This window comes from Astyanax mexicanus, chromosome 12, assembly GCF_023375975.1.
Source record: "Astyanax mexicanus isolate ESR-SI-001 chromosome 12, AstMex3_surface, whole genome shotgun sequence".
Taxonomy (NCBI): Eukaryota; Metazoa; Chordata; class Actinopteri; order Characiformes; family Acestrorhamphidae; genus Astyanax; species Astyanax mexicanus.
The window spans coordinates 9,627,107-9,646,707 of NC_064419.1; the positions used below are offsets into that span (position 1 = coordinate 9,627,107).

Below are 19,601 nucleotides of genomic sequence, written 5' to 3' on the forward strand. Positions count from 1 at the left end.
GCATTTCCACTGAATTATTTTGCAGTCTGTTCCTATATTCTACCAAGTCATTCATCCTTATCAGTGGACTTATCAAATTGTTAAAACACTTTAAAATTTTCTCTTTTAAATGTCAGGGCCCTCAGAATTCTTCTACTTTAGTTTTGTTAATGGTGTAAAAAATGTGGTTGGTGCAGTGGATAACACCACCGCCTGCGGTTCATTTCCCAGTCTGGGTGACTATACTGTGATAAACCAATAGGACTCCTTACACTACACTGGCCAAACTCTGTAACAGGAACAACCATGTACGTCGCTCCAAATAAGAGCGTCAATCAAATGCCATGAATGTAAATATAAAAATAGTGATTTCCAGAGGTGGAAAGTAAGGAATTACATTTACTCATGTTACTGTAATTGAATAGATTTTATGAGTAATTAGTAATTTTTTAAGTAGTTTTTAAAATAGGTGACATTACTTTTACTCAAGTTCATTTTGACTCAAGTAATTTACTTCACTACATTTGAAAACAATCGAGTAGATTTTTAGATGGGTGCTTTTACTTTTATTTAAGTAGAATTTTAGCAAAGTAAAGGTAATTTTACTTAATTACAATTTTCAGTACTTTTTCCACCTCTGGTGATTTCTTTGCACGAGTAACGAGTATGCCCCTATCACTTGCATTTTAAGCCTGTTGGGAGCATCAGCTAAAATCGTCATATTTCTAAATGCTAAGGGGGAAGTGGAGGTGGGCTATTCAACAAAAGTTCCTTCTCGTTTTCATGTTTAGCTACAACCCAAGTCCATTTTACACCAGAGTTCTCCTTTAATGTGACCAAGAGCACAATACCACATGATCAATAATAGATTGAGTGAACTGAATATTAAATAAGTGCTCATCAACAAATTAAAATGCCATGTAATGTAGATAATTAATCTGTTCACTTTATTCCTAAGTGTAGCACAGCCTTCTTACAGTAATATAGCAGAATAAAATTTAAAATTCATAAAATTCAGTAACTGTGTTTATTGGTTTTTAATGATTTTGGCTAATGAGACAGTATTGTTGCTGTCCTATAAAAAACACTTATCTCCATTTTTGTCGTTTTTAGTTTACTACATAATTTCAACAGACAAACTCTCTTACAGTCTCTTACACTGTGCCAAAAATTCTTGATGAACGGACCAATAGAAACTCTTCAAAATGACCTGAAATAAACCATTTTTACATTGACTTCCATTGAAAGTTTAGAAGGTTTTTTCTCTCTCCTGTAAAATTGCTGTTTTGGAGATAAGTGTTTTTCATTGGACAGTGACGATATGCCAACATCATGTTTTGTACTTTAATATATGTGTGTGTGTGTGTGTGTGTGTGTGTGTGTGAGCAGATGATTGAGCAGGGACTGATACTTCATGACGGCTCGTATTTTCGTGATCTGTGGAATATCCTGGATTTCGTGGTGGTGGTGGGAGCACTGGTGGCGTTCGCTCTCACGTGAGTGTGTGTTTCAGAATGTGTGTGTACTCTGTGAGTGTGTGTGTGTGTGTGTGTGTGTGTGTGTGTAGTGTTTATAAGACATAATCAGGCAAACAAACACAATGCTTCTGATTCAATGTGTTTTCTTACTTTTTATTATTTTTTACATTGTAAGTTTAATATTGAAGATTATATTAAAGCTATACAGGAACACATGCAGAATTATTCTGTAAACTAAAAACAAATCAGAATATGTTTTATACTTTAGATTCTAGTAAAAAGTAGCACATTTCTCTTTGAGGACAGATCTGCACACTCTTAGTATTTTAATCTCAGTGTCTTCATGAGGGAGAGTCACCTGGAATAGTTTTCTCAGCATCTTGAAGGAAGGAGTTCCTGGAGGTGCTGAACAACAGTTACTGCTTTTCCTTCTTGCTGGGTAACTCCAGATCATCGCAATTAAATTACCCCAAATCACCATCTCAGTTCATCAGATTTAGATCAGGGACAAACACATTTTTTTTTGTATTACTCGTGCCATATATGTAAATTCAGATTCCACCTCTTTTCCAACTTCCAGTTCTGTCGTTTTTGGTGCTGTGTGTTGGTGTCGGTCCTCAGGGTTCAGTTTCAGAGTAAATGGGTTAATGAGTGAATCAATGAATAAGTGAATCAATGAATATATAACTCAGTAAATCTGTGAATGAGTGAACTAGTGAATTGGTTGTAAAATGAATCTGTCAATGATTGAATCAGTGATTGAATGAATTGGTAAATTAGTGAATCAGTGATTGAATGAATTGGTAAATGAGTGAATCAGTGAATGAGTAAATCAGTGAATGAGTGAATCAATAATTGAATGAATTGGTAAATGAGTGAATGAGTAAATCAGTGAATGAGAGAATCAATAATTGAATGAATTGGTAAATGAGTGAATCAGTGAATGAGTAAATCAGTGAATGAGTGAATCAATAATTGAATGAATTGGTAAATGAGTGAATCAGTGAATGAGGGAATCAGTGATTAAATGAATTGGTGAATGAGTGAATCGGTGAATTAGTGTTTCAGTGAATAAGTGACTAGGTTATTGAATGAATCGGTAAATTAGTGAATGAGCAAATTGATGAATGAGTAAATCAGTAAATGATTAAATCGGTGAATGAATGAATAATTAAATGGGTGAATCAGTGAATGAGTGAGTTAGTAAATGAGTGAATCAGAAAATTAGTAAATCAATGAATGAATTAATTACTGAATGAGTGAATCAGAAAATGAGTGAATCAGTGATGAGTAAATTAGTGAATGAGTGATTCATTGAATTAGTGAATTGGTTATTAAATAAATTGGTGAATGTGTGAACCAGTGAATGAGTGAATCTGTAAATGAGTAAATCAGTGAATGGGTTATTGAGAAAATCAGTTCAATCATCTGTGAATGAGTGAATCGTTAAATGAGTGAAGAAGTGAATGAGTGAATCGGTAAATGAGTGAAACAGTAAATAAGTGAATCTGTGAATGGGTGAAACAGTAAATGAGTGAATCAGTGAATGTTGTTAGTCTGAGATTGTTTGTTTGTAAATGTTCTAAACTGTTTATTTCACTCCTCTGCACAGATTCAGAGCTCTGCACTGTTTCCTGTTTATTTATGTGTTTATTTGTTTGTTTGTTTTTGTTGGTTTCCTGTGGATGATTGTGATCGCCTGCGTCTGCCAGGAATGTTCTGGGGTAAACCATTTTCTTCATCACTCGTAACATTGCCCCCCCCCCCCCCCCCCACCCTCCTCAGAGTGTGTGTTTACTGATGACCTCACTTCCTGTTGAGCTGCACTGTAAATGGGTCTGTTTACACTGAGCCTCTTCACATGTGATTAATGTACGATTGCTCAGATTCTTTACCCAGCTAAATTTCCTTTGGGATAATTAAAGTATCTATATATATATATATATATATATATATATATATATATATATATATATATATATATATGTGTGTGTGTGTGTGTTAGGAAACTTTAGATCAGGTCAGATGCTTGCAGAAACGGGCTAAAATACAGTTTAATTGAGCAAGGTAAAGCAGAAACTGAGCAGAGAGTCCAATACCAGGAGAGCCAAAAAGAAGGCAGATAAACAGTTCAAAAGGGCCAGAAGCAGACAGGAAATCAGACAATCGGGAATCAACAACCAGACCGAAACAAACAGGAAAACACTTGGTGTGCTCAGCTAAAACAGATTAACTTCTGATTGGCAGAGTGGATGCATGTGACAGAGCCCCTTAAATAAGGAGGATTATGGGAAATGTAGTGAAACAGGAGAGTGGAGATGGAATTATAGCTCCCGTTGGCCAGAGCATCCCTGGTAGAACTAAAAGTCTAACAGATCAGATTATCTACCAGCTTGAATAGACCACTAACAGAGGAATTAACTCATCATCTGAAGTAGTACAAACTAATGTGTCTATAAACAAACCAATCAATGTAAAAGTTCGAGATATCTAAAGAGCAGAAAAATGTTACAAGCTTCAGATCTCCAAATTTGCAACGTTACCTGAGAAAATCTTCTCAATTTACAATGGAAGATTTTTTTCAAGTAATTTTGGAGCATTTAATTGTTGCATTCATTTACAAATTTTGACATGATTTAGGGTGTAAGGTTTTATCTCCAGCATGACGATAGTATGGAACATCTACTGTAAGCTTCAAATGATCACTTTTGATCTAGAACAGCTATAAAGAATGCTCCAGTGTTGAAAGGTTCCAGTAAGTCATACTGATGAAGAACCACAGACAATTCTTTTTACACTAACCCAAAGAACTCCAGGAACCCGAAGAGACCTGGAACCAGTCGTAGATGCTTAGAATGCTTAGATTAAAAGGATCCTGATGGTTCTTTTGGGTTTGATTTAGAACCATTGCTTTTACTATTTAACCCCTGAAAAACCTTTGAAGAGGCTGAATGTAACCCGGTTCTATTATTGTTTATGAACGAGTGAAACCTTGACTTCACGGTGTGATGCTAAGTGTGTGTGTGTGTGTGTGTTAAATTGCAGGAATAATAAAGGGAGAGATATTAAAACCATTAAGTCTTTGCGGGTTCTGCGAGTTCTGAGGCCTCTGAAAACCATTAAGAGGCTCCCCAAGCTGAAGGTAAAGATCATTCCAGATTTACCATCATCAAGAGGTTTATTATCTTTTATCATTACTAAAGTACTGGGGACGCTGAAATGCTGGGAATGCTGGGAATACTTGTATGTATGAAGGAATGTGAATTACATTGTTTGTTTGTGTTTTTGACTGAAGGCAGTGTTTGACTGTGTCGTAACGTCTCTGAAGAACGTCTTCAACATCCTGATCGTCTACAAGCTCTTCATGTTCATCTTCGCGGTCATCGCCGTCCAGCTCTTCAAAGGGAAGTTCTTCTACTGCAATGACGGATCAAAAGATACGGAGAAAGAGTGCCAGTAGGTTTACTTTACATTACTATATTGCAAGCGCTAACAACCATTAAAAACCATTAACACAATTAAAAGATTACTCGTTTGAATCCCGGTCATGCAGCTTGCCTTCAGCTGCCGGAGCCCTGAGAGAGCAAAGTTGGCTTTGCTTTCTCTGGGTGGAAGGATGGTGCTCTAATTTACTCTAATCACTTCAAGGGGTGATGTTGATCTGGACAAAGCATCTGTGAGCTAACGTAGTCGCTGCACTTTCCTCCGAGTGCGCTGTGATGCTACTCTGCAATGCTGCATGAGCAGCATTTTAAAAAGAGGCGTAATTGGCTTCACATGTGTCGGAGGAGGCATGTGCAAGTCTTGTGACATCACCAGTAATGGGCCAGTTTTCCAATTGGCCTAGCTAGCTTGGGGGTGGGTGATGGAGGCAATGGAAAAACTCCCTGGAAAGTAGTATGAAATCTTGGAGAACTGAGGTTGTACAGTATGGAAAACCATCTTCTTCTAGTTGGCGCTAGAATGTAAAAGCTGTTTGGCTTGTTAACATGGAAGTTAGGAGTTCTGGGAATTGATTGAGGTATAGTTGTAAGTAGCTTGAATTTAATAACTGGCTAGGACACAACACAATCTCCATTTGCTTCTTCTTATGCCACACTTTTGTTGCCTTGGCTGTACTTTTTTGCTCATTGTCATGCTGGAAGACGCATCCAAAACACAACTGGCTGAGGCCAATTCTCATTCCAGATTCTATGGTACATGACCCTGTTATTCTCCCCTTAAAGAAGTCAGAGAAACAGCAGTATAGCAGAATTTTTCACCTATATGTTTGATAGTGGGGATGTTTTTTTGGGGTCATAGTCAACTTTTCTCCTACTCCAATTTTGGTATCTAAATCATTTAGGTGTTTATTGGCAAATTACAAATTACTATTACAATCTATTACAGCAAAGTGTGTTACTTGTTACTTGACCGTACCCCTAGCTCCCTTGAGATCATTAACAATTAACAAGCTCCTCCCTCCTTTCTCAGAGACATCTTTATTCCACAAGGTGAGATTATTGTTTTTGGGTTTTTCGAATGATCAGTTTCATAACCGGGCACATAACCGGTCTGTGGGGGTGAGAGCTCATGCTGGTTGGCGGGGGAGGGTAGAGAATGGCAGGTGAGGAGTCAGGAGCCAATCAGGACAGGGGCAAAAGCGGTAGAGAAAAATGTTGGGTTGGATTTTGGAGAAGAGGAATCCAACAGAAGCAGCATTAACCCCACTAACCTTATAAAAACTACCAACATTAACACCATCTAATTCTTTAACACCATTAACTGATTAATATCTGATTTGTAGCTGATTTAAAAAAAAATATTTATTGCTCTGTGTTTTTGTGTGTGTGTGTTTGTGTGTGTGTTTAGTGGGTACTACATAGATTATGATAAGGATAAGAAAGAGTTGAAGAAGCGCGAGTGGAAGAGGCACGATTTTCACTACGATAACGTGGTCTGGGCCCTGCTGACCCTCTTCACCGTCTCCACTGGAGAAGGATGGCCACAGTAAGTGTGTGTGTGTGTGTGTGTGTGAGAGAGTGTTTGTGAGTGTGTGAGACTTGTTCTGACCTGTGTTGTGTTGTGTATAGGGTCCTGCAGCACTCGGTGGACGTGACGGATGAAGACCAGGGTCCGAGTCGAGGGAACCGGATGGAGATGTCTATTTTTTACGTTATTTATTTCGTGGTGTTTCCGTTTTTCTTTGTAAACATTTTTGTAGCTCTGATCATCATCACCTTTCAGGAGCAGGGAGACAAGATGATGGAGGAGTGCAGCCTGGAGAAGAACGAGGTGAAATATGCACACACACACACACACACACACACACACACACACATACACACACACCAGCATAATGAACCTGACCAAGACATTTTAGTAGGATAGCTGAGCTGTTTGCCCAGCCTAATCAGACTTGAGCTTTACCAATAGAGGACGTGTTTTTATCTGAAGAACCACCTTTCCTCCACCTTCAAAAACCAGATTAGACCATCTAAAACCAGTTACCAGAAAAAAATGGGATTTTCCCCATAATCCCCACACAAGTGATTATGAATGGTATTGTTTTAATAGCAGAAACAAATTATGAGATCTCTTCACATTGATTTAAATAGATAAATGTGAATAAAGGTGTTTCGTGTCTACAGATGTGTTGTTCTGTGTTTCAGAGAGCTTGCATTGACTTTGCCATCAGTGCCAAACCCCTGACCCGCTACATGCCCCAGAACCGCCACACCGTTCAGTACCGGCTGTGGCACTTTGTGGTTTCACCTTCATTTGAATACACCGTGCTGACCATGATAGCCCTCAACACCATCGTTCTCATGATGAAGGTACACTGCATGTGCAAAAGTATTGGGAACCTTCGCATTCTTTATTAAGGGTGCTTTTACACCTGCCTGGTTTGGTCTGGACTTTCAGACTTTTTTTAGTTTGGTCCAAACCAAAGTAGCAGGTGTAAAAGGGGCCACGAACCAGGACCAGATTTTGGTCCGACCAAGAGAGGTGATCTCGGTCCGGATCTTCTGAACCATGGTCCGGTTCACCTGCAGTGTGGAAGTGCTTTTCTGGATGGTTCGAACTTTCGGACTTTCGGAGAGCGGAGGGGGGTGAGGAAGGGAGCGCGGTGTCTGTGTGTGTGTGTGTGTGTGTGTGTGTAAGTGAGGTGGAGAGAGAGAGAGAGTAACGCACAGTGACTTGGATAAGTAACTTTAATCTGATTACTGGATTGGAAATAGTAACGTGTTAGATTACTCATTACTGAAGAAAAGGGTCAGATTACAGGAACATTACTGACATCACTGGGAAAGAGTTAGTTAGCACTTAGATAACTTAGTGTGCTTAACTTAGTGGCTAATGCTAATGATGCTCCAACCTCGGTACTCGAGAAAATTTAACATGGTAGAATTCATACATAAGGTGCACCAGATTATAAGGCGCAATGATGATTTTTGGGAAAAAGGATTTTAAGTGCGACTTATAGTCCAAAAAATATTGTAAATGTCAGGCCCTCAGAATTCTACCAATAAAGTGTGGAGCTACTTTTGAGCTACTAAGTTTGTTAATGATGTAAAAATAGCGATTTGCTTGCCTGGTCAACGCTATTGCCAGCATTGTATGCCTGTTGTGAGCATCGATTAGAGCGATGTATTTCAAAATGCTGGGGGTGAACAGAAGTGAGCTATTCTACAAAAGTTTGTACTCGTTATCATGTTTCACTACAACCCAAGTTCATTTTACACCTTCTTCTTCAAGCTCAAAAATATGTATATTACATATTTTTTGTGACTTGACTAACAACAATTCAGTACATACTTGCACCTACTGGGAACATGGGAATTCCAGTGCAGCTTAAGACCTTTATTATTGGTGACAATCTCTCTCTCTCTCTTTCTCTCTCTCTCTTTCTTAGTATTACTCGGCGCCCCCTATGTATGATGTAGTTCTGAAACACCTGAACACGGCCTTCACCGTGCTGTTCTCTGTGGAGTGTGTTCTGAAGATTCTGGCATTTGGTTTTATGGTAAGCCTTGTTTAATATTAATACTCAAATTATTAAGTTTCAATGAAATTCAGAAGTAAGATAAAAGTTACCAGGAACAATAAATGATAAATCATTTAGACTGATATGAGCAATATTTACTGAGCTACAGATACAAAAGTAGTGTGTAAAGGAACATACAGACATCTCAGCATGGAGTGGTAGAGGTTCCTAATGGTGTCCTGGTGGTCTAAATGTAAAGAAGCACCAAAAAAATCTCAATCCTCCCATATTTCTCCTTCCTGTTTTCCAGAATTATTTCCGGGACACGTGGAATATTTTTGACTTCATCACTGTGCTGGGGAGCATCACTGAGATCGTGGTGGAGCTGCAGGTATCTGCTGATGTTCCTCTGTAGAATTTAAAGAAATATATATATAACTTTCCTTCAGTTCTTCAGACTGAATTGATTCTCCTCTTCCTCTTGAGCATCAGTGGATCTGCTTAGGTTTTTAACTGGTGGTAGACCAGAGGGTTGCTATGCTGTTGCTAGGCATTGCAGTGTTAAGCCAGGGGGTTGCTACAGTATATTGTTGCTAAGCATTGCTGTGCTAGACCAGGTGGTTGCTATGCTGTTGCTAGGTGTGATCAGACAGGCCTATTTATTGGTTCCTGTGTTCTGTTTGGACTTTTTTTAGTCAGCATCCTTCAACATGAGCTTCCTGAAGCTGTTCCGAGCGGCTCGGCTGATAAAGCTGCTGCGGCAGGGCTACACCATCCGTATCTTACTCTGGACCTTCGTCCAGTCCTTCAAGGTCAGACTTTTCATTAGTAATATTAGATGTTTCTCTCTTATTTCAGACTTAAATTATTATAAAAAAAATATTTGTAATTGTTTACGACTGCTAAACTGCGAACAAACAAAAACGAGCATCTACAGTTTCGGATACAGATGCATCTCAAAAAATTATAATCTCATTGAAAAGTCACTTTTTTTCAGTAATTCAGTTTAAAATGTGAAACTCATGTATTATATAGATGTATTACACACAGAGTGATCTATTTTAAGCAATTTTTTATCTTTTATTGTTGATGATTATGGCTTACAACCAATGAAAACCCAAACAATCAGTGTCTCAGAAAATTAGAATATCATATAAGACCAATTGGTACTTTTGGCTGTGTGTGCCAAGTCCTGCTGGAAAATGAAATCCACATCTCCATAAAAGTTGTCAGCAGCAGAGGGAAGCATGAAGTGCTGTAAGATTTTGTGGGAAAAGAAAACTGCACTGACTTTAGACTTGATAATAAAACACAGTGGATCAACACCAGCAGAAGACATGACTCTCCAACCCATCACTGACCATCAGTAACTTTTACATTTCATTTGTAAATCAAGGGAGCAGAGTCTGGAGGAAGAGTGGAGAGACACTCAGTCCAAACTGTTTGAGGTCAAGTGTGAAGTTTCCACCAATCAGTGATGCAGATTTCATTTTCCAGCAGGACTTGGCACACTTCCCAAACTGCCAAAAGTACCAACTGTTCTTGTCTAATATTCCAATTTTGGGTTTTAATTGGCTGTAAGCCATAATCATCAACAATAAAATAGGTATATAAAACACTTTGTGATTTTCCACTTACCTGTGTACATTTGTGGCTCCGCCCCTTAGTCTCAGGTGTTTCCTGTTTCCCGTTTGTGTCCACCGCTATTTATAGTCCTGTTTCCTTTCTCGTGTGTCGATCCTTGTACATTTTTTTTACGTCTGTTAGTGGTCCTTGTGTTTTTCCTGTTTATACTCAGTTCTGGTTTCTTTGTTAAGTTTATGTTTATTTTGTGTTTGTTTTCGATATTAAATTTAATATTGTTTGCATTTGCGTCCGCCTCCGCGTCCTCCCTGCTCCAAACCTGAAACACTTAAAATAGATCTCAATTTGTGTAAAACATTTACTATATAATATATGAGTTTCACGGTTTGAACTGAATGACTGAAATAAATGAAATTTAATTATTAATGATATATATATATATTTTTTTTTTTAGATGCACCTGTATATAGAGCAAAAGACACAGAGTGGGCATAAATGTCCTGCATTATTTTATTACTATTAATAATTTGGGTTAATGTTTGTCAGGCTCTGCCATACGTCTGCCTCCTCATCGCCATGCTGTTCTTCATCTACGCCATCATCGGGATGCAGGTAACCCCCTTTATATACACACATTATTACCTGTATTATTATTGATTAATTCATACTGGATCTGCTGGATCTGCTGGTTCTGAATGTTCTGGATCTTTGCAGGTTTTCGGTAACATAAAGCTGAATGAAGAAACTCACATTAATCAACACAACAACTTCAAAACCTTCTCCAGTGCCCTAATGCTACTCTTCAGGTAGTACTCACTGTCTGTGTGTGTTTGAAATAAAGGATGGAATAAAATATAGATGTTTATATTCATATGTGTGTGTGTGTGTGTGTGTATGTGTGTGTAGGAGTGCTACAGGTGAGTCGTGGCAGGAGATCATGTTGTCGTGTTTGGGGGGTCAGAATTGTGAGGCGGACCCCTCGCTGAACTCTGAGCCTGACGGGGGCTGTGGGACGGACTTCGCTTATTTCTACTTCGTCTCTTTCATCTTCTTCAGTTCCTTCCTGGTGAGACACACAAACTCATTTACCCACATAGCTTTACATTATTAAATTATACATGTATTATATTTTATATATCTCTATAGCTATATACAGTCATGGCCGAAAGTGTTGGCACCCCTGAATTAAAAAAAAAAATAAAATAAGTATTTCTCCCAGAAAATTATTGCAATTACACGTTTTCTTATACACATGTTTATTTCCTTTGTGTGTATTGGAACAACACAAAAACAGAGAAGCATGTTGATGGTTATAGAAAGCGATTGATTTCAGTTATTATTTCCAAAGGGTGTGCTACCATTTTTGGAGTTGATTATGTAAAATTATGTCAAATTTGCCTTTTTTTCCCTCTGTTTTTTTGTGTTGTTTTTGTGGGTCCAGAGCAGGCAGGCTGACAGCATCATATCTGACATGTAATTAACTTTATAAAACTTTAGAATAAACCCAAATAAACATAAAGTCAGTGGTAAATCAGTTAGAGTGTCTACCTGTAATTAACTTTTATATAACTTTAGAATAAACCCAAATAAACATAAAGTCAGTGGTAAATCAGTTAGAGTGTCTACCTGTAATTAACTTTTATATAACTTTAGAATAAACCCAAATAAACATAAGGTCAGTGGTAAATCAGTTAGAGTGTCTACCTGTAATTAACTTTTATATAACTTTAGAATAAACCCAAATAAACATAAGGTCAGTGGTCAGTGAGAGTGTCTACCTGTAATTAATTCTATAGAACATTGGACTAAACCCAAATAAACAAGAAGTCAGTGTTAAGTGAAAGTGTCTGCTTGTAAATAAGTTTATATAACTTTAGACTAAACTCAAATAAACATACAGTAAGTGTCTACCTATAATTAACTCTATACAATGTTAGAATAAACCCAAATAAACATAAAGTCAGTGGTCAGTGAGAGTGTCTGCCTGAAATTAAGTCTATATAACATTAGAATAAACCCCAAAAAATAAAGTCAGTGTTCACTGAGAGTGTCTACCTGCAATTAAGTCTATATAACATTAGAACAAACCCAAATAAACACACAGTTAGTGTTCAGTAAGTGTCTACCTGTAATTAACTCTATACAATATTAGAATAAACCCAAGTAAACATAAATCAGTGGTCAGTGAGAGTGTCTACCTGAAATTAAGACTATATAACATTAGAATAAACCCAAATGAAAAAAAATCAGTGGTCAGTGAGTGTTTCTACCTGTAAATAACATCATATAACTTTAGTATAAACACAAATGAGCATAAGTCAATGGTAAATCAGTAAGAGTACTTGTAATTAACTCTATATAACAGTATAGTGGGAGCGTCTAACTGTAATTGACTTTATATAACGTAAATAACTCTTTATACTATTAGAATAAACTGAAAGAAGCATTTAGACAGGTGATGTAAAGTAGTTGTAACGGTTGTTCTCTCTCTTCTTTTCTGTGCAGATGCTGAATCTGTTTGTTGCTGTTATTATGGATAATTTTGAGTATCTGACTCGCGACTCCTCCATTCTGGGTCCTCATCACCTGGACGAGTTTGTGCGAATGTGGGGGCAGTACGACCGAGCTGCCTGGTGAGAAGGGGGTCCGCACTATGCTGATGCACTCTTGCTGAAAGTCTTATTGTAGTGAAATCAGCTTAGAAAATTCACCTTTTTGGTGCCACTTTGTTCTTTTTTTTTTGCGGTTTTGCTAAAAAGCACATAAATCCATTGATGAGCAAAGAGTTTTGGCCCAGTAACTTGTGAGCACTGGTATTTTACAGTATAGGTTAGGTGTGTATTTGTCATTCTATAATAACGCATTAGTGCTATAAGCTGCTATAAGCTGCTGAATGTTAACAAATAAGTTATTTTTCCAGATCAGGATTGATCGTGCAGTTATGTTATGTGGTAAGTTAAGTTGGATTGGGCCTCCAGTTTGTTTTTTTCAGTCTGTAAAATGGAAGAATTAATGTTGCTAGAAATTAAACTCTTCTCTTTGCAGATCCAAGCTTAGAAAACCAGGGTCAGAACACAGGATCAGCCACCCGCACTCCATCCAGCTAGCCACCACTGCCCTTAAATACAGTCATATGAAAACGTTTGGGCACCCCTATTAATCTTAATCATTTTTAGTTCTAAATATTTGGGTGTTTGCAACAGTAATTTCAGTTTGATATATCTAATAACTGATGGACACAGTAATATTTCAGGATTGAAATGAGGTTTATTGTACTAACAGAAAATGTGCAATATGCATTAAACCAAAATTTGACCGGTGCAAAAGTATGCGCACCCTTATCATTTTATTGATTTGAATACTCCTAACTAGTTTTTACTGACTTACTGAAGCACAAAATTGGTTTGGAAACCTCATTGAGCTTTGAACTTCATAGCCAGGTGCATCCAATCATGAGAAAAGGTATTTAAGGTGGCCAATTGCAAGTTGTTCTCCTATTTGAATCTCCTCTGAAGAGTGGCATCATGGGCTCATCAAAACAACTCTCAAATGATCTAAAAACAAAGATTGTTCAACATAGTTGTTCAGGGGAAGGATACAAAAAGTTGTCTCAGAGATTTAACCTGTCAGTTTCCACTGTTCATAGTCACTGGTGGCCTGCTCATCTGGTCAATAGTGGAGGTGGAATCCAACTTATTCCACTTCTTCAATCTGACCTGCCTATGTGGTTAAATCATTTAACCACTAGCTCCATTGACCACTGCAACCATTGAAAACTGCTATACATCACCAAAAGCCCTCGCATTAGAACAGGGTCAGCAAAAGAAATCATACAGTGTGATACCTGAGCACTGTTACATCAGAAGAGTTAGCATAGCTAATGTAACTGTCTTACACGAGTTTATTGTAATTTTGTCTAATACTGTAACAACTGTCCTCTTAATGCTGTGTTGATGCAGCTTTCTCCATCTCCTTGAAGTAATTTTCCACACTCCTGTTGATGTGGAATTGAGGAGTAAAAGAAATGGATGTTAACTTATCCTGTTTTTGTGTTCCTGTTTTTTTGATACTGAACAATTTACAGCTCTGGAAAAAAGTAAGAGACTACGTAAACATGAGTTTCTTTGATTGTACCAAATTGAAAACCTCTGGAATATAATCAAGAGGAAGAGAAATGAAAAAAAGCCATCAAACCAAACTGACCTTCTGAAATTTTGGCACCAGGAGTAAAGGCTGGTGGAGGAGAACATGATGCCAAGATGCATGAAAACAAATATTGATTTTTGAACTCTTTTTTGCCTTATTTGAGGTCTGAAAGCTCTGCATCTTTTTTCTCATCTTTATTTCAGCCATTTCTCATTTTCTGCAAATATATGCTCTAAATGACAATATTTTTATTTGAAATTTGGGAGAAATGTTGTCCGTAGTTTATAGAATAAAACAACAATGTTCATTTTACACAAACATATACATATGATATATATTTTATACAAACACATACAAATAGCAAAATCAGAGAAACTGATTCAAAAATTGAAGTGGTCTCTTAATTTTTTTCCAGATTTGTATATACCTAACTTATTAGCTTGTCATTTAACCTAACTAGGAGGGAGTCTCATGAAGCTGGCAGTATACCTTATACTAGGGGTTCTTAACCTGGTGGTTGGGACACCTCAGGACGTCATGACATATTTCCAGGGGGGTCACGTTTTCTCAGCAAAATTTGGGCGGCAAACTTTATTTTTGTTTACTGAATCAAACTGACTCATTCTCAGGCTTGATTCTGGGTGCCACATGCTTTAAATAGGTTGCTTTTTTATAAAGTTTTCTTTTCACTGAGCCAAGCTGACTCATTCGTTGTTTCTACCCAACTCTTTTATCTCAATTTTGATTCAGAGTCACACGTGTGCCGTGGCTCTGCAAGTCCAGGCTGGTGTTTTTTAAAAGGTCAAGCTTCCAGGAACGTAAAAAAAAAATTAATATGATGAAATGTACTTGGAATATGGATTTACACAAACAAGCAAAGGAGAGCATGCACAACTGCAGGGTGTGGTTTGTGCCAAAGAATAATTCAGTTAAATGGCTTTTCTGTACTTGTCTCGAAAAAAGCACAAAAAAACAGAGCCCTCTCAATGTGGAAGATGATTTGCAACATTTTCTGGACCCTATTAAACTTATAATCGTTTAATGTGTGCTGCGAATGATGGGAGGGGGGGCTGGGGTGGGGGTGGATGGAGGGTTGCAACATTTTCTGGAGACTACAAGAGGGTCTTACAGTTACGAACAAAGGTTAAGAACCCCTGCCTAAAACTATTTTGAACTATATTGGATATTTTGAATAAGACAGCACTGCGTTTGGTTTTTGCAGTACACCAGCCTGAAATCAGCATTTCTAAGCACCACACTGCTCTAAAACCTCCCACTTGTCCATAATAACCAATCACAGTTAGTGAGAGAGGTCTTAGAACTTATCACTCTCCTTGTTTTGAGATCTTTTGAAGTCTGGTTTGGATCTAGTCACTGCATTCTTTGTTCTAAGATCTTCCCTTAATGAAGATTGATTCGATTTCAAGCCCTATTTGTCTTAGGGTCCTCTCCTGACTACAATTGGTCCTGGTCACCAATTGTTTCATTAAAGACCTCCTTCTGAGTGTGATTAGTCCTGATCACCACCTTGTTTTATCTGCTACTGATTTACTGACTTTCATTTAAGGTATACTGCCAGCTTAATTCTGAAATGTGTTTCATTATTATCCCACAGCTTTCCCTATGGTAATAAACCACAAAATGTGAATAAACAGCATTTTATTTAGACATTTCAAATCATTATTGATACTATGGGCTTTCAGATTATTTAATTAACTGACAAAGTGATTAGAAATATTTTGCTTGTTGAACTTTTAATAATAATTGCTGCAAAAATTGTAAAAATGACAAAATGAGTTAAAAATTCCCTTCATCACAGTAATGTCCAGGTTCTGCCTCTCTGACAGCTAACAGTCTGTGTTTCCTCTTCTAGTGGAAGGATACATTATAAGGAGATGTACAAAGTAGTGCGCACTATATCGCCCCCTCTGGGCTTTGGGAAGAATTGCCCCTACAGGGTGGCATGCAAGGTTTGGCTCACCCACAATCTACCCCACAACTTGATTCCTGTCCTCTTTGCATTCTTCCCAATTTCTTTTGCCCCTCCTCACACAGTCCAACCCTAAACCCCTAACCCCTCCCACCCTGCTCGGTCCTCTGGCCAAAGACAAAGTCAAAGCCTCTGTGCACACAGAGTAGGTCCTGCTGGCCTCTGTACAAGTCTTTAGGTGGTAAACTAGTCTCCTTTTGAGCGGGTTAAGTTAGGTAGAAGCATTGAAAGGGGTTAGGCTCTCTGTGTCTGGCTCAGATCTGGGGTTTATATCCTGCATGACTCTACCTGGCCTGTCTCTGTGGTTAAACACTGTAACCACAGCACTTTTATGTTCTTTTCTCTAATTGGACAGTTTCAGTTCAATACTTTCAGAACTCACTATAAACCCCAGATCCCAGAGGCTGACTCCTGATCTCTTTGGCCGTCCTGATGATTTCTCTCCTCAGATGTTTCTATGCTGAAGAAGCATAGAAAGAGCTCCAGCTGGATTTTCCTGTTACATGCTTTCCTTTTCAGTCTCTTTTCGTTATTTGTGACCGAGACACGTTAAATGACCTACCCTTTTCCTCTTCCTCTTCCTTTCTTTTCCTACTCCTCTTCATATCCTTCCTCTCCCTTCCTCATGGAAATGCTTCCTCCTGTTGCTACTCACCCTCCTTCATCACATTGCCCTCGGTGATGCCCCCCAGTGGCCGTATTCACTACACTGACATGTACGAGATGCTGACCTACATGTCTCCGCCGCTTGGCCTGGGCAAGAAATGTCCCTCCAAAGTGGCTTATAAGGTAGTCTGAAATGTGATATATCACTAAAGACCTGGCATTGGCTCATTTTTATAGTTGGTGTGCACTTGTGTGTGATGACAGTCTGCTCTAAGCTTTGATTCATTGGGCACTGCTACCTACTGTAAAATTGGACCAAACCCACATATGGATGGACACAAAAGAAATTCACATATTGTGTTACGGTGGTTGTTGTTCATCATCTCAGTGACACAGTTGTTACTTTAAGTACAAAACCAATTCCAAACAAGTTGGGACACTGTGTAAAATGTAAATAAATGAAAATAAAACCAGAATGAATTTTCAACTCACTCACTGGGTCAGTCAAAATTGAGTAACAATTGTAGAAAAAAGTTTCACAACGAAGACTTTGGATATTCCACAATCTGCAGCCGATAATATAATCAAAAGTAATCCCTGTTTGTAAGAGACAAGGCAGGTGATCAGTATTGGTCAGTAGAATGCTGGTGATCTTCCAGCTCTCAGGCACTGCATTAAAAACACATTTCACTATGCACTATCAACAGTGCAGTGAATTCTAGTAGAGAAACATGCCTTTTTTAATGCAGTACCTAAGGGCCCAAAGATCATTAGCATCCAATACTGATCACATCTTTTCCCTTATGCACAAGGACTTAAAATGTTGCTGCCATCAAGTTTTTATTTTTCATGAAATTGTAAAATGTCTCACTTTCACTATCTATTCACTGTCTATTAGGTTTACTAATCATTGCAATCTGTTTTATTCACATTAATTTACACAGCATTCCAACTTTTGAATTGGGGGTTGTATATTTCTGTGCTGATTTTTTACAAAATTATTAATAAATTGTACTTGCATCTTGCTTGAATATATGAGCTGTTTAATCTGATACACATAAGTTACAATAGTATGTTTGTGCTCTGAAAATCTGAAGTTTAAATAGAATGATTTCTTAACAGCTTGTGGGAAGTAGATTCAGTGATGCAGTCATTCCAGCCATTGTCTTACACTCATCGTTCTGCTTTCTGCTGTTTGATAAACTGTTAATTCACTGTCTCACAGAACTTTTCTCTGTTGACTTTGACTTGATTTGGAGTCCAAGAAGACTTGCAAATTTTCCCTGGTAACTTTTAGTTTTGAACTTTAGGGACTTGCAACTTGCACTCCATAGACTTCAGGAAGTAGTCAGACTGAAAGCCCACAGACTGTAGACTTGATTAGCAGCTTGAACTGCAGAAAATGTATTCATACCCTCACTCCAGACTTTACCCCTGAGTCAGAGTCAGACCTTAGAAATTTGAGTCAGACCCATATTCCAGAGACTCACCTCAGAGTTGAGACCTAAATCAGGCTTGTAACCCAAAAGGGCTTAAGACTTACAGTAACTTGGATTTGCATTCAAGAGACCTAGCTAAAACTTGAACCTCAGCTAGTTACTGACCTTGGACTCACACAGAGATTTAGGACCCTATTGTACATCCTCTGCCAGGTGTGTCGCTATGCTCATTCCTATCTTACATCCCATCGACAGTCTATTTTCACACCTTGGACCCACGTCATAAGAGTAGCTTTGTTTAGGAGTAATATAATCTACACTAATGTGCATGGTGTCCTGGAAGTAAGGTGTTTTCAGGTAGATTTCTGGTGTGTTGCTATTTTGGCTTCGTCAGAGTTGTGCAGGGCATATTTTTTGTGCCCTTACGATAACAAAGATACACTGACGTGCCCTTAACCCAGCTGCATGACCACAATTGAGACTTACAGACTACAAACTTTCAGAGGCTTACTTGTGTCCGAGGTTCGAGAATCAATTGAGACCTACACTTTAGAGCCTGGACTCTCAATTCCGACTTGAACTCCATAGATTCAGTTACAACTTAAGACTTATGCCTGAAACTTGAGAATTGGACTCAAACCATAAAGACTTAACATTGACACTAATCCCAAAAACTGTAAAATCTCAGAGACTTTACTGTAGAGACTTCAGACTAATACTCCAAGGACTCCAGACTTGGACTTTGAGCCCAAAGACTTGTACTTAAGTTTAAACCTTAGTGAACACTCATTAGTTCCACACTGTAAAGGACTGGATGTTTGAATTGTTCAGTCTGACGGTGGATTTACAGGGACAGCATCTGGTTTGGCTTTATTTGTCTTCACAGTGACCTCATGGTGTTACAGTGTCCTGCTGTCTGTCTATAAGCATGAGTAAACAGTAATGTCTCCATGGTGACCTGGTGCTCTCTGTCTCCGTGGTGACCTGGTGTTCTCATGGTGTTGTGCCTGTGTTCAGAGGCTGGTTCTGATGAACATGCCAGTGGATGAAGAGATGGCGGTCCACTTCACCTCCACCCTTATGGCTCTGATCCGCACGGCTCTGGAGATCAAAATTGCTCGAGGTTTGAACCTCCCACTTACTTTTTACTTTAGGGTCTTTAAGTCTCTTGCATTCTCTGTTTAAATTACTATTTTGTATCTATTTTGTTTTAATCTATCAGTTTCAGGATGCAAGCTGCAATTCGTTAGTGGAGCTTCTCCAGAATGGGAAATTCCTCTTTCCAGTGATATCTGGAGTTTTTACACTAAACATAAACTATCTACTGATTAGAGGAAACCCTGTGTACAGTACTTTATATACTTGTATAAGAGTATTTTCTGCATTTATGAATGGTATTTATGTGTGTGTGT

The 19,601-nt window shown here is 38.3% G+C and overlaps 1 protein-coding gene across 3 annotated transcripts in view; it reads left to right on the plus strand.

Moving 5' to 3' along the window:
- Window positions 1–19,601, plus strand: part of LOC103030200 (voltage-dependent R-type calcium channel subunit alpha-1E) — a 91,564-nt gene that overhangs the window by 58,260 nt on the left and 13,703 nt on the right. For all 3 annotated transcript variants that reach the window (XM_049485769.1, XM_049485770.1, XM_049485771.1), the window contains exons 23-37: window positions 1,369–1,475; window positions 4,503–4,599; window positions 4,753–4,913; window positions 6,309–6,446; window positions 6,530–6,731; window positions 7,109–7,273; window positions 8,353–8,463; window positions 8,735–8,815; window positions 9,120–9,236; window positions 10,555–10,620; window positions 10,723–10,814; window positions 10,915–11,074; window positions 12,514–12,641; window positions 16,837–16,933; window positions 19,207–19,312. In XM_049485769.1, coding sequence (XP_049341726.1) covers window positions 1,369–1,475; window positions 4,503–4,599; window positions 4,753–4,913; window positions 6,309–6,446; window positions 6,530–6,731; window positions 7,109–7,273; window positions 8,353–8,463; window positions 8,735–8,815; window positions 9,120–9,236; window positions 10,555–10,620; window positions 10,723–10,814; window positions 10,915–11,074; window positions 12,514–12,641; window positions 16,837–16,933; window positions 19,207–19,312 — 1,828 coding nt within the window. The remainder of the gene's footprint in view (window positions 1–1,368; window positions 1,476–4,502; window positions 4,600–4,752; window positions 4,914–6,308; window positions 6,447–6,529; window positions 6,732–7,108; window positions 7,274–8,352; window positions 8,464–8,734; window positions 8,816–9,119; window positions 9,237–10,554; window positions 10,621–10,722; window positions 10,815–10,914; window positions 11,075–12,513; window positions 12,642–16,836; window positions 16,934–19,206; window positions 19,313–19,601) is intronic.